This window comes from Eublepharis macularius, chromosome 4 (genome assembly GCF_028583425.1).
Source record: "Eublepharis macularius isolate TG4126 chromosome 4, MPM_Emac_v1.0, whole genome shotgun sequence".
In the NCBI taxonomy this organism is placed as follows: Eukaryota; Metazoa; Chordata; class Lepidosauria; order Squamata; family Eublepharidae; genus Eublepharis; species Eublepharis macularius.
In genome coordinates, this window is record NC_072793.1 from 176,823,126 (window position 1) to 176,836,643 (window position 13,518).

Below are 13,518 nucleotides of genomic sequence, written 5' to 3' on the forward strand. Positions count from 1 at the left end.
ATGCTGCTTTGGCCAAGGTAACCCTTTTTGGTTGCTGGCCTGGCACTCACAGTTGTGCTCCACAATCTGGAATGGTGTGGCTTGCGTTTCTGTGTCTGGTCCCCTGCTTGCAAGGATTCCCAACAGGCTCCGTCCTGATCAACTGTGCCAGCCTTCGGCCCACACACAGGCCTGCTGCTCCGGCTTTGGTAACCCTTCCCGTTTGCTGGCCTGGCACTCACTGTTTTGCTTCACATTCAGGTTGTTTATCGTTGGTGGACCTCTTCTGGACTGGACTGCACTTGGTGGACATCGGCCTGCAGATCTCTGCGTGGAGGATCAACATTGCTGGACATCTGCACTGGTGGACTGGTAGGGTTGTTGTTAAATTTGGTTTTTGAGCTTATGTCTGCTGCTGTGCCTACCTGCGAGCATATGCTTTGGCTCTGTCTTTATGGCTTGGGCCGGGGGGGGGGGGCATTTTCTGGTTGGGCAAGAGGATATTGTTTGGGGGTTAGGGGGGCCAGCATTGATCGCAGTGCCAGCTTTCTTTCATGTTTCATTTTTCAAGTTTGAGTGTGGGGTGGGCATGAACTGCTGTTTCACAGGACTAAAAAATGAGTGTGCCAGCTTCTGGCCTGCACAGGCCAGAAGCTCTGCTGGGTGGATGTGTTTTGTTTTGCTGCTGGTTGGCCCTAGCCTTTAAGGGGGGGGGGGCTGACTTGGCTTGTGCAACGGGGCCTTGAATTTTGGGGTTGCGTGTGCGGCGTGTGGTGTTGACTCTGCTAACATTTCCAATTTTCTTGACAGCATCGTGGAGGAGAGGAGGACCAGCTGCAAGACCGCCTGAACATCGCTGGACTGCAGGACTGGTGTTAGTGTGAGCGAGTCCGGGTTGACATTTGGGTGGCCTTGGGGGTGGGTTCTTGCTAGCTTGGGAGGGGGGAGGCTCATCTTCAAAACACCACATCCACACCCCACACCGACATACCACAGATACATCGGTCCCGCTAAATAGTGTCTCTTAGGTAGGTAGGCCAGTTGGTAGGTGATCAGTGGATAATTGCCCTCAACATAATTATTAGGGAAACCGAGCCTAGTTTTTTTTAAAAAACTAAATAGGGACTCAGCAGGGAAAGCATTAGTGAGTGAGTGTTAGGTTTGAATTCTATATATATATATATATATATAAAAATTTGTAATAGCTGTCAATAGGCTTCCCATTAGTGCCCCCATAACTAGGGTTCCACTGCCCATCTCTGGCACCCGTGGTGGTGCCAGGCCGGCCCGGGCATACTAGTGTGTGAGTGTTTAAGGCTTTGTCACCTGTTATTGGGGTTTAGGGCCAGCTCAATTCCAGAGGAATTCAGCTGATTGGCAGGCTCAGGTTCCCTGACATAAATAGGGTTGCTTAAAAAGGCACTTGATTGTTCATCTCCAAGTCACAGAGCCACTAGAAGCACAGATTTAGAGCAGGTTAGTTAGGTCTTGAAAACAAAGTTGACCTTTGTTTTCTAAATCTTTTCTGATTAGTTAGGGTTGAATTTGGGAGGGGAAAGTATGTCGGAGAGGAAAGCAGAGAGGGGCCCCGGGGGAAAGGCTAGGGAGAAATCTAGAGGGGAGGAGGGGAGGGGGAGGGGGACTGCTGCGGCAGCCCCTCCATCTGAGCGGAGGAGGCCCTCCCCTGCGCTGCTGCCGTTCACCAGCCTGGCTTCTGGTGACAGGAAGAGGGTTCGCAAGACTCTCTTTCCTGAGGCAGCTGCTGGAGGGCCACCCCCAACCCGGGTGCGTGAGGCAGGGGCTGGCACTGGGCAGGGGCCTGCTGCTGAGGCTCCTCCTCCTCCAGTGGTTGCGAGCCAGCTGCTGGAGGAGGGGCAGCATGTGGTGTCTCCTGGGATGGGCGCGGAGCACATGACTTTCCCTGCGCTCCCGCTCACCCCAGGAACCCGGAGGATGTTGGAGGAACTGCCCGTGAGACCCCCCCTGGGGCGGTCCACCCCAGTTTCCTCTGAGGCCAGCAGCAGGCCTCTCGCGGCTGTGCAGGAGGAGAGGACGCGGGAGGAAGAGGCAGAGACTGTGGTGGAAGAGCCCACATCTCTGCCCCTTCAGCCTCGTCCATCCCCACCTGCCCGGCCGAGAGTGGGACACGGTGTGTCCGGCCAGAGCACCTCACAGGAGGTGCCGCAGGGTGGTCCCGAACGCGCTTCTCCTGGGAAGCGTGGGATGCCCTTTTCCTCCGAAATCTGGAAGCACTTCCAGACAACGGAGGATCCCCGAGCAGCCCTGTGCCTGCATTGTAGGCAGCGCGTCAGCCGTGGCAAAGATGTGTGGCATCTCTCCACGTCTGGGATGAGGTACCATATGAAGAGGCACCACCAGGCGGTGCTTCTTCGGGAGGAGGGTTCGAGTGGCGCCGCACGGCCGCCAGCTAGCCAGAAGGAGGCAGGCTCCTCTGGTGCTCTCCCCCCAAGGGTACCTGCAGGAAAGGGACGCCAAGCCTCTCTCCCGGAGATGCTTGGTATGCAGGGCGCTAGTGTGCCCAGAGAGGGGATCCGGAGGGCGAGCAGGCGCATCACGCGCCACATCGTCAACATGATAGCAGTGGATGGGCAACCGTATTCCGTAGTTGAAGACTTCGGCTTCTCAGGGCTGCTCCAAGATTGCTTTCCCTGGTACGCCGTCCCTGCTCGCACGTCGTTGAGCAGATCGGTGGTGCCCTCGTTTTACAGGGCTGCCAGGGATCATGTGAAGGCACAGCTGTCCCGGGTTGCCGGGAGAACTGTGCACTTCACATCGGACATCTGGACCTGCCCAAGTGTGCAGCAAGCGTACCTCTCGCTTACTGCTCACTGGTGGGAACCCGAGTCGGTTCTGGGTGGGGGCCGGGGGGAGGTGCCTAGCACAGCTAGACAGGGAAGGATGCGAGACCGCCAGGCCGGCTACTGCAAGGCCTTGCTTCACGCCGAGGTGCTCGACGTGTCCCACACGGCGGAGAACATCGCTGCCACCTTAAGGAGACAGTTGGACGAGTGGATAGGCCAGGGACCCGCCACCGTGGGATGCATGGTGACGGACGGTGGCAAGAACATGAGGGCAGCGGCGCATCTAGTGAGCCGAGAGAGCGTCTACTGTGCCGCTCACAAGCTTCACCTAGTGGTGAGAGATGCGCTGGGGTTGGGCTCCTCGAAGGAACCCGTGGATACCCGGACCCGTGAACTCCAGTTACTTGTCCAGAAATGTCGGAGGCTCACGGGTCACTTCTCGCGCAGCGTGAAGGCCACGCACGAACTGCGCCAGACACAGGTCAGGACAGGTGTGCCAGAGCACGCTCTGATCACTGACGTCAGCACTCGCTGGAACTCCACCTGCGCCATGCTTGAGCGCTTGGTGGAGCAGCAGGCCGCACTCCACGCGTGGCTCTCCGAGCACCGCGGTGCGAGTCAGGTGGGTGAGTTCAACCGGGAGGATTGGCTCACCATCACCCAGACAGTGGAGGTCCTGAAGCCCTTCAAGGACTTCACTGTGGCGGTCTCGTCAGACACGGCGACCCTCGGTCTGGTCATTCCCCTGGTGCACACGCTCCAGAGGAATCTGGCCACCCTTGCAGACCGGGTCGCGCCCCGTGCTGACCTTGTTCCAGCGGTGCGCGCATTAGTGAGAAGGCTGCAGCAGGGCATAGCTGCCAGGCTAACTCCTCTCACTAAGGAAGAGTCATACATGTTGGCGACCATGTGTGACCCGCGCATAAAGGGCACTTTCGCCGAGCGGGACGGGAACCTCACCCAAGCCAGAGACGGGCTCTGCTCTTGGGTGAGGCGCAGGCAGGCCAAGAGGGGACGCCTGTCGACAGGGGGGACGCAAGAGGGGCCCTGCCGTGCGGGTCCCTCTGACGCCCCCTCTGCGCAGGCCCCCCCCGAGGCCACCACCGGAGTGCCGATGGAGATGGAGATGCTCCGGTGGGCCCTCGTCCCCTCTGGGGTCGTGAGGACCGTGAGAGAGGATCCGGCGGAGGCGATGGTCAGGGACTACCTCGCGGAGCCCTGCGAGTCGCTCTCCACCGATCCGCTCAGCTACTGGGCCAGGAAGGAGTCGGTCTGGCCGGACCTCTCCCTCGAGGCGCAGCGGCTGCTCTCATGCCCTCCGACGAGCGTGGAGAGCGAGCGCGTCTTTTCACATGCGGGCGACATTGTCGGCCCACATCGCACTCGCCTTCTCCCATGGAGAGTCGAGCAGTTGACCTTCCTGAAGGTCAACTCTCGCCTCTTCGATTTCTCAGGACTGGACTTCCAGAGTGACTGAGGTGAGCCCAACTTGTGGCCTGCATCCTCTATGAGTCCAATCCTTTGGAATCGCGCTCTCCCCTGTATAAAACCCTGTATATACAGTTAAAACCGGCCAGTAGAGGGAGGGTGGTTAGGAACCAGTGGCAAAGGGAAAACACCCAGCAATTTGAAAGCCCCCCCCCCAGGGTATTCAAAACATCTCCCATCACTGAGACATACCCTGTGGGACCAAATTTATTATGAAAAATAATGCCCCAGAAACATGGATTGCTACTGGAGGGAGAAACAGGTTAGATAGGGATTGCTTAGGTGTTTTTATCAGATGAAATCATTGTAAAAAAAATTGTAGAAGAATTGTTGTACTGTTTTTTGAAAGTTGATGTTCTGTTCATGTAAAAAAAAGGAAAAAAAACCAAAAAAAAATGTTGTGATTATGTTTTTTAAAAGTTGATGTTCTGTTCATGTAAAAAAAAGGAAAAAAAACCCAAAAAAATGTTGTGATTATGTTTTTTAAAAGTTGATGTTCTGTTCATGTAAAAAAAAGGAAAAAAACCCAAAAAAAAATGTTGTGCTTATGTTTTTTAAAAGTTGATGTTCTGTTCATGTAAAAAAAAGGAAAAAAAACCCAAAAAAATGTTGTGATTATGTTTTTTAAAAGTTGATGTTCTGTTCATGTAAAAAAAAGGAAAAAAACCCAAAAAAAAATGTTGTGCTTATGTTTTTTAAAAGTTGATGTTCAGTTCATGTTTAAAAAAAAAAATTTGATGTTAATGTTGGGTTTGCATGGTTGGGGGATGCGGGAAGAGTGGTGGATGGGCACCGGCCAATGATGATCTCTCACAGATGTTCCCAGGTAAATTCTGAGGCTGGTGTGGGGGTGGGGGGAGACCTCTGCAGAACTGCTCCAGAAATACCATTGTCCAGTGCCTTGGAAGTGCCCAGTTCAGCTTTGTGTGTCTGAACTGAAAGCACAGCCACAGGAAATGACATAGGTTCTGCTGGACCCTGTTGCAGTGGTTCCCCCCCATTAAGTCGTTTTATGGAGGGAGAGTTGTATTAGGCTGGTAGTTATTATGATCATCTTCTGTTTCCATGCCCTGTTGTGCCCGCTCACTATGTAACCTGTTGTAATGTTCAAAACTTTACTGTTTGTCCATTTCAAAAAAAAAATTGTGTTTAAGATTCTCTGATGTGTAGTTAATTGTGTTGTGTTGTGCTATGAGGGACAATAAGTGTAATATGTTGTGATTTGTTGACCACTTGTAATTTGAAAATGAGAAAATAAAGGTTTTTTAAACTTAATGATTTTGTGTCTGTGTTCCCTTCTTTGATGGGAGGTTGGTTCCCAGCATGGGGAACAATGGGGCAGGCTGGCCAGCCTGTTCCTGGGGTACTCGGTGTGGGGCAGCTGAGGGTGGTTTTGGTTCTGAGAGGGGCTGAGTGGAGGATTTGGGTCTGTGTGTGGCAGCTGGGGTGGGGGAACTGGGTTTGTGTGGGGCTGAAAGGAGTGGACTATGGGGGATGAGAGCACTGGTCGTCCCTTTTGCCCAAGTAGGCCCCTGCTACTGTCCTGGTGTGGGCTTCCATGCCTCTATCAGTTGCTGGCCCTCCTTTGCCATCTTTTTCAGAAATTTTCCTAGGGCTGCCAAACTCCTGGTTGGGCTTGAGTTCAGGTTAGAGAGAGTAGTTCCCTACAGATAAACTGGCTGCTTCCAAGGGCAATCTCTTTAGAGGGCAAATGCGGACCATGGATTCTGGGGGAGATCCCTACTCAGATTTTCCTTTGCACAAGTCCCACCCCCAAATTGCCAGTAACTTCCAAGGCCAGAGTTTGCCACCCCAGAGAGATCCCGTTCCCACCCTCTTAGCCTTGGCATGAAAGTTGTAGCCACCATGGAACGCTTCCAGGTTCCTGATTCCAAGCCCAATGACACCAATGTAAGACAATCCAGACCTCCATCAAAAATGGATTTTAAGTAGCAGTGGGATTGGGCTGCATTTCAGTCATTCACATATCTGGTTGTGTTCCCAAACATTTAGCTTATGGTTTTTTAAATCGGCGTATGGCACTTAAGGACACTTTTAAATGGTTCTAAAAACATATTTTTATTATGAAGTATTTAATGTGGCATTGATCAAGGGCAGGCCTTTTGGCCAAATGAGCAGTATCAGTACAGTAAAATTTAGACAAAGCTCATAGGAGGAAAAAACATTCACACTGTGAAGTGGGAAGAAAGTTTCAATTTACATGTACCATGGACTCCGAAAAAGACATGTCCAGACCAAATCAGGCCTGCTTTCTCCCTTGAAGATATCAATTGATGATAGTGCTTATGTCACATCATGAGAAGACAAGGTTCACTAGAAAAGACAATAATGCTAAGAAAAATTGAAGGCAGTAGGGAAAAGAAGAATACCCTAGATGTGGTAGATTGACTTCGGTTTGCAATACATGGACAAGGTTTTTGGGATACTGTGGAGCTCAATATAATTCTAAAGTACACCACAAGTGATTTGAATGCATAAAACATACAGACACATACACATAAAATGTATATACCCCCTCCCCACCAAATTAAAGGTTTATCTTATGCCCCGGTTTTCTCCCCCATGGGAACCTAGAGTGGTTTACACATTGCTGTTCTCCCTTGATTTGTTTCACCCTCATCACAACCAGGCTAACAATAGACAGCTGCTCCATGCCTCACATTGGAGTGACTCCACCGATGGCCTTCTTAGTTGTATGAGGGGGTGGAGGGGGGGGGAGGAAGGAAACAACGCACTCCTGCCCACTCTATCTGGGGCCTAGGTTGCCAAATTGCTTGGCCTTGGCAAGGAGCCAGTGGTGGGGCGGCACTGGTTCTGGGGCCCCGTCAAGAACATTTGTCCAGGGCCCCAAAATCACCTAGACTGCCTCTGGAAAACACAACACAATTGTTTACTTAGGCTGAGCCAAGAACATCCATCAAGCCTACAAGGCACAGAATCAGAGTCTGCCAGATTCTAGACCAACTCTCTAGCCATTGCACTACAGTGGATATCTAAAAATTGTTCATACCCCCACCAGCAACTTGAACATTTTTCTCCAAAAGGCACACAACTTGGCTGGGTCTCAAAAAGGACTATGATGCATGGGCCTGTCAATGCATACTGGTACTAAGGCTCTGGCCGGGGGGAGGGGGGCATTGTGCCAATGCCACCCTGGCTTTGGAAGGGGACAGTAAAATAGAAGAAATAATCTAGCTTCAGTGCCTCCCCCCCTTCTCTCTCTCTCTCTCTCTCTCTATAATGTGAGTGAAAACATTACTATACCATCACTGAAGCCTACAGGATACATAGGGTCTGTTCACACACGCATGATCATTTAATGGCAATGCTCTGGCATGATGATGTCTGTTCTAGGAAGTGATGTGATCATCACACAAGGCTGGGGAGCACGCACAATTCACAGCAGGCAGATTTGGGCCACAAGGGATCCTGCTTTGGCCTGCAGGGCCCAAATCAGCCCACTGCAAAGCACAGGCATACTCTCAGGGCAGCCAGATGACATCAGTGACATCACGGCAGCAGCCCCTGGAGCGTACCTTGAAGGCTCATTCACTGACTTTCCCCCTTCGGGGTGATAGGTGAGAGTGGGGGATCCCCCACCAAGGGGAAACGGATCACTAATTGTGTCTGAGGTTGTGGAAATCAAATGGGTCATATTGCTTCTGTCTTTGAGGGACTTACATGCACATTATATTTAACTCCAGATTTCTTGATTGTCAAGGAATGCATGTGGTGGGGGGTGGGGGGAAGGGTGGGAGAAGGGCCCCTGAGGGTGAGGGTGGCATTTGGCATGCAAAATGCCACCCCTGGCAAGACAAGCCTCTCCCAGCTGTCAGTGGTAGAGATGAGAGCAGAGCACCTACTTGGGGAGGCCATGAAATGGCCCCCCCAAGTGGGAGCAGGCTGAGCCTTGGTGGGGGGATGGGAGGAAGGGTGGGAGAAGGGCCCCAGAGGGTTGGGGGGGGGATTTTGTTGCAGTGGTTCCCCCCCATTAAGTCGTTTTATGGAGGGAGAGTTGTATTAGGCTGGTAGTTATTATGATCATCTTCTGTTTCCATGCCCTGTTGTGCCCGCTCACTATGTGACCTGTTGTAATGTTCAAAACTTTACTGTTTGTCCATTTCAAAAAAAAAAATGTGTTTAAGATTCTCTGATGTGTAGTTAATTGTGTTGTGTTGTGCTATGAGGGACAATAAGTGTAATATGTTGTGATTTGTTGACCACTTGTAATTTGAAAATGAGAAAATAAAGGTTTTTTAAACTTAATGATTGTGTGTCTGTGTTCCCTTCTTTGATGGGAGGTTGGTTCCCAGCATAGGGAACAATGGGGCAGGCTGGCCAGCCTTCTCTGCGGGTGGTGGGGGGGTCAGGGGGGTGGTTGTCTGTGTGCCAGGGCAGGTGCTCTTTCCCAGGGACGATTTGGCACTGCCACCATTGTGGCACCCCTTGTCTGTGCAGAACTGCCCTGGGAAAGAGAGTTTAGGGGTTCCCAAAAGGGGAGGGCAGGCCAGCCTGTTCCTGGGGTTATGGTGGGTGTGGGGCAGGTGGGGGTTGATTTGGGTCTGTGAGGGGCTACTGGGGGGATTTGGGTCTGTGTGTGGCAGCTGGGGGGGAATTGGGTTTGTGTGGGGCTGTGAAGGGTGGACTTTAGGGGCTGAGAGCACCTACTTGGGGAGGCCATGAAATGGCCCCCCCAAGTGGGAGCAGGCTGAGCCTTGGTGGGGGGTGGGAGGAGGGGTGGGAGAAGGGCCCCAGAGGGTTGGGGGGCATTTTGCATGCAAAATGCCACCCCTGGCAACACAAGCCTCCCCCAGCTGTCAGTGGTAGAGATTAGAGCACCTACTTGGGGAGGCCATGAAATGGCCCCCCCAAGTGGGAGCAGGCTGAGCCTCGGTGGGGGGTGGGAGGAGGGGTGGGAGAAGGGCCCCTGAGGGCTGGGGGGCATTTTGCATGCAAAATGCCACCCCTGGCAAAGGAAGCCTGCTTCTTCATTTTTTCCCCATAGGAAATAATGAAGAAGATGCTCCTTTATGGGAGGATGGGGGGACCTGCTTTGGGGGGCCATAACATGGCCCCCCAAAGTCCAATCTGTCTGAAACTTGGGTGGGTGTTAGAGAAGGGTTAGAGGAAGGTCCCCACCAATTTTGGGCTTATTTGGTGGGAAAATGCCTCCTCCAGGCGTCCTGAAAGACGGAGGCATTTTCCCAGCAAAATAACCCGAAAGAATCCCGAAAGAATGCCGAAATAATGCCGAATCCCGAATCCCGAAAGAGATTCTTGTTTCGGCATTCGGCTAATGCCGGTAGAGAATCTTGTTTCGGGTAATCCCGAAACAAGAAAGCCGAAAGTTTTTTCCTTGCACACCCCTAGCCACAGTTCAAACGCTCTGTATGGAGGAACTTTCAGGCCCTTCCGAATGACCTCCGTGTGGTGTGGTCCTGTGTTTGTGATGTCCTGGTGCGCAGGGGCAATGACCCGAAGCACCTGTCATTGATGGTCCTGACTAGGCGCCTGAACATGCCACCTGAGCCTGTGGTCTCTGTCCTTAGTCAGCAAAACGTCCGGCTGGGGAAGAAAGAGGGCTACTAGCTCCTCTGAGCCAGGATCAGTGGCAGGGTCACTGGAATCCACCCCAAGCAAGAAGTCCTGTCCCGAGGGTGCTGCCAGTGGGAGCATAATGGTCAGGCAGGCCGCCCTTCAGGAGGTTGTTCCATCAGGTTCGGGGATAGTGTGGTTTAAAACGGTGAGGTCAAGGGCTCAGGAGGTGGGCATTCATGTCATGGCAGAGACGATTGCCCTGCAAGGATTCCCCCTATCCATCGTGTAGGGCGTGGGCTTCCAAAGGCTACTTCAGCGTTTTGCCCCATGGTTCTCCATGCTGTCACAGTGTGCCTTTGGGCATCGAGTCCTGCCTGCCCTCTACCAGTCTATGCAAGACATGGTGCTCAGGGAGCTGTTGGCTGCCAAAGGCCGTACAGTACAATGCATTGTTGAAGGCTTTCACGGCCGGAGAACGATGGCTGTTGTGGGTTTTCCGGGCTGTATTGCCGGCAATACAGCCCGGAAAACCCACAACAGCCGCCGTACAGTACACTTCATGGCTAATTTCTGGAGCGGCTGCCATCACGGGTCCCTTGCCATCACCACCCACTGATGGCAACCAATGGACCTCTGCTGCCCCAGGCCAAGAACTGGCACCCGGAAAAAGCTGCCATTCTTGACACCATGCTACAGGGTAGTTCTTCTCCAGGCCCGGGGGATGGATGATGTCCATACTGAGAAGAACATTGCCACCACCGTAAAGATGGCACTGAGGGAGTGGAGAGCTGGGGGGGAAGGGTTTGTCCGTGGCTTCATGGTGACGGACGTGGGAAGCAACATGTTGGCAGCCCTGAAAGAGGCATCCCTCCTGGGCCTGCTGTGCATGGCCCACAAGCTGCACCTGGTGATGAGGGATGTGCTCGGACTGGGGAGCAAGCCAAGGGACAGCTGGGACGAGGGAACCTTGTGGATGCGCAATATCCTAGACAGCTGCCACCATATCGCTTCCGGCTTCTCCTGCAGCATCAACTCGTCCTGCAAGCTGTTCCAGAGGCAGGAGGAGGGGGGGACCCTGAGCACCAACTCTTTCAGGACCTGCCCACCCACTGAAACTCCACCTATTATATGACATGTCATCTGATGGAGCAGAACGGCCCGTTACAGGACATCCTGTCATCTACGGATGTTCTGAGGAGAGGAGCTGAGCCTCAGCTCCATAGAATGGAGAGTCCTTGCCCAGATGTTCCGGATGCTGAAACCTTTTAAGGAGGCCACTGAGCTCTTGTGTTCCTATGAGGCCAGCCTGGGTCAGGTCATCCCCCTGATCCACGGGCTCAACCAGTTCCTGCGCAAGGAGCTCTAGCACGAGAAAGAGCTGCTCCCCAGGGTCCGGACTTTGTGAGGAGGATGCAGGCATGTGTGGCCAAGAGCTTGCATCCTCTGTACCACGAGGTGCCATACTACCCCGTACCACCCCTCTGTGGTACGGCCTCCCTCTGTGACCTCTGTTTCAACTAACATCTTGTCCTGTCCCACCGGCTTGCAGAGTGAGCGGGTGTTCTACCACCTGGGAGACCTCCATCCCCGCCACACACATCAGCACCCAGACCTGGTGGACATGTTGACAATCAAGGTCAACCTCAACCTACTTGGGTATCCCTTCATGGACCTGGACCTATCTGGGCTCTGAGCCACCCCAAGTCTACTGTGGTTCTAGGCCAAGCTCTTCTGCAGTGGGCTCTAGCCCCCCTCAGTTCTCAGGGTTGCTTCCACAGCTGGTAACTCTTTGTCCTCCTCTCCCAGACAATTCCCATTCCCTCTTTCAACCTCTCCCTCTCTGGATGGTACCAATACAACCCTTCCCCACAACTTGTCCTGTCCATTATGTCCTCTCCCTGACAAGTTCCCGGACGGTCCCTCTTTCATCTTCGCCCTCTGTGGATGGAACCAATATAGGTTTGATGTGAATTTTAAATATTGATGTTTGTCAGCTATGTAAGCCCGATTGCAGGAAGAGCAGACTATGAGATCAAAACAATCAAATCAATCCTATGGAAACTCAACACAAACTGGTGGAACTCCCATTTACATCTCTGTGCCAATTCCTCTTACTTTGGGCACATCTCCTATCATCTTCCTGAAGATATGGGCAAGTTTCGAAGCTCTTAGGTTTATTTTCTAATGCTTTACGCCTGCTAGAGACAGCCATAGGTTCAAAAGCAAAAAAACAGGAGAGGTGGGTTGGAGATATGGAGATTATATGTTTAGCAGGTTACAATTACCTCCATGCTTTGCGCTGTATCTCCTGTCACCATTCTGAAGCCAGGGACACTTTTGATACATCTGGTTTTATTTTCTGAATAGTTAGGCCTACTACAGAGGGATGAACTGACAGACAGAACCATTTATTAATACAGAACACAATACAGATTTTCCTTCTTATTTATTTACAGGATCTGGATGTGGCCATTCTGCTGCATTCTAGAGGCAAGGTGAATATTACTGATATAGAAGTCACTCTTGTTCTTTTCAGATGCAGCGCAGTGCTCCCGCTGTCCAGGACATCAGCATCCAAACAAAGATCAAACTGAATGTGTCCCCAAGACGACAACTTTCCTGACCTATAAAGAATCTGTTGGGATCATTCTGGTGTTCTTTTCCATCTTCCTGTCCTTAATCTCTGGTTTGGTGTTAGGCCTGTTCATTAAATTCCTGGACACTCCCATCGTCAAAGCCAACAACCGGGACCTCTCCTACATTCTCCTGGTCTCCCTCCTGCTTTCCTTTCTCTCCTCCTTTCTGTTCATCGGCCAGCCAAGGAAGGTGACCTGCCTTCTCCGACAAACCACCTTCAGCATCATCTTCTCGGTCGCCGTCTCTTCAGTGTTGGCCAAAACCGTCACTGTGGTGGTGGCCTTCATGGCCACCAAGCCAGGGAACAGGATGAGGAAATGGCTGGGGAAGAGTCTGGCCAACTCCATTGTCATGTCTTGTTCTGCTGTCCAAGTTGTCCTCTGTGCCCTCTGGCTGGGAATCTCTCCCCCCTTCCCAGAGTCTGACATGCACTCCCAGCCTGCACACATCATCCTGCAATGCAACGAAGGGTCTGTTGCCATGTTTTATGGTGCCCTGGGCTACATGGGCTTCCTGGCTGCCATCTCCTTCATTGTGGCTTTCCTGGCCAGGAAGCTGCCTGGCGCCTTCAATGAAGCCAAGCTGATCACCTTCAGCATGTTGGTCTTTTGCAGTGTCTGGGTGTCCTTTGTGCCCACGTACCTGAGCACGAAGGGGAAATACATGGTGGCTGTGCAGGTCTTCTCCATCTTGGCCTCCAGTGCTGGCCTGCTGGGCTGCATCTTCCTTCCCAAATGCTACATTATTGTACTGAGGCCTAATCTGAATACTAAGGAGCATCTAATGATAAAAGTGTATTGATTTAAATCTAATGTAAAGTGGAGGGCCTCTTTCATCTTTATCCACTTTTCCATTCATATTTATCACTAATTTGAATAGTAGAAAAGAGCAAGAGTCCAGTAGCACCTATAAGACTAACAAAATTTGGGATAGGGGATGAGTTTTCATGAGCCACAGTCTAAGTAGATTCAATCCGGCTGACTCTGCTCCGGCATGGTTCAGAAATAAGGGTGCATGGATGGATGTAAAGAGG

At 52.1% G+C, this 13,518-nt stretch overlaps 1 protein-coding gene across 1 annotated transcript in view; it reads left to right on the forward strand.

Moving 5' to 3' along the window:
- Positions 1–13,286, forward strand: part of LOC129327911 (vomeronasal type-2 receptor 26-like) — a 28,791-nt gene extending 15,505 nt beyond the window's left edge. The window contains exon 6 of the mRNA XM_054976657.1: positions 12,385–13,286. Within this exon, the coding sequence (XP_054832632.1) occupies positions 12,385–13,286 (902 nt within the window). The remainder of the gene's footprint in view (positions 1–12,384) is intronic.
- The last annotated feature ends 232 nt before the right edge of the window (positions 13,287–13,518 follow it).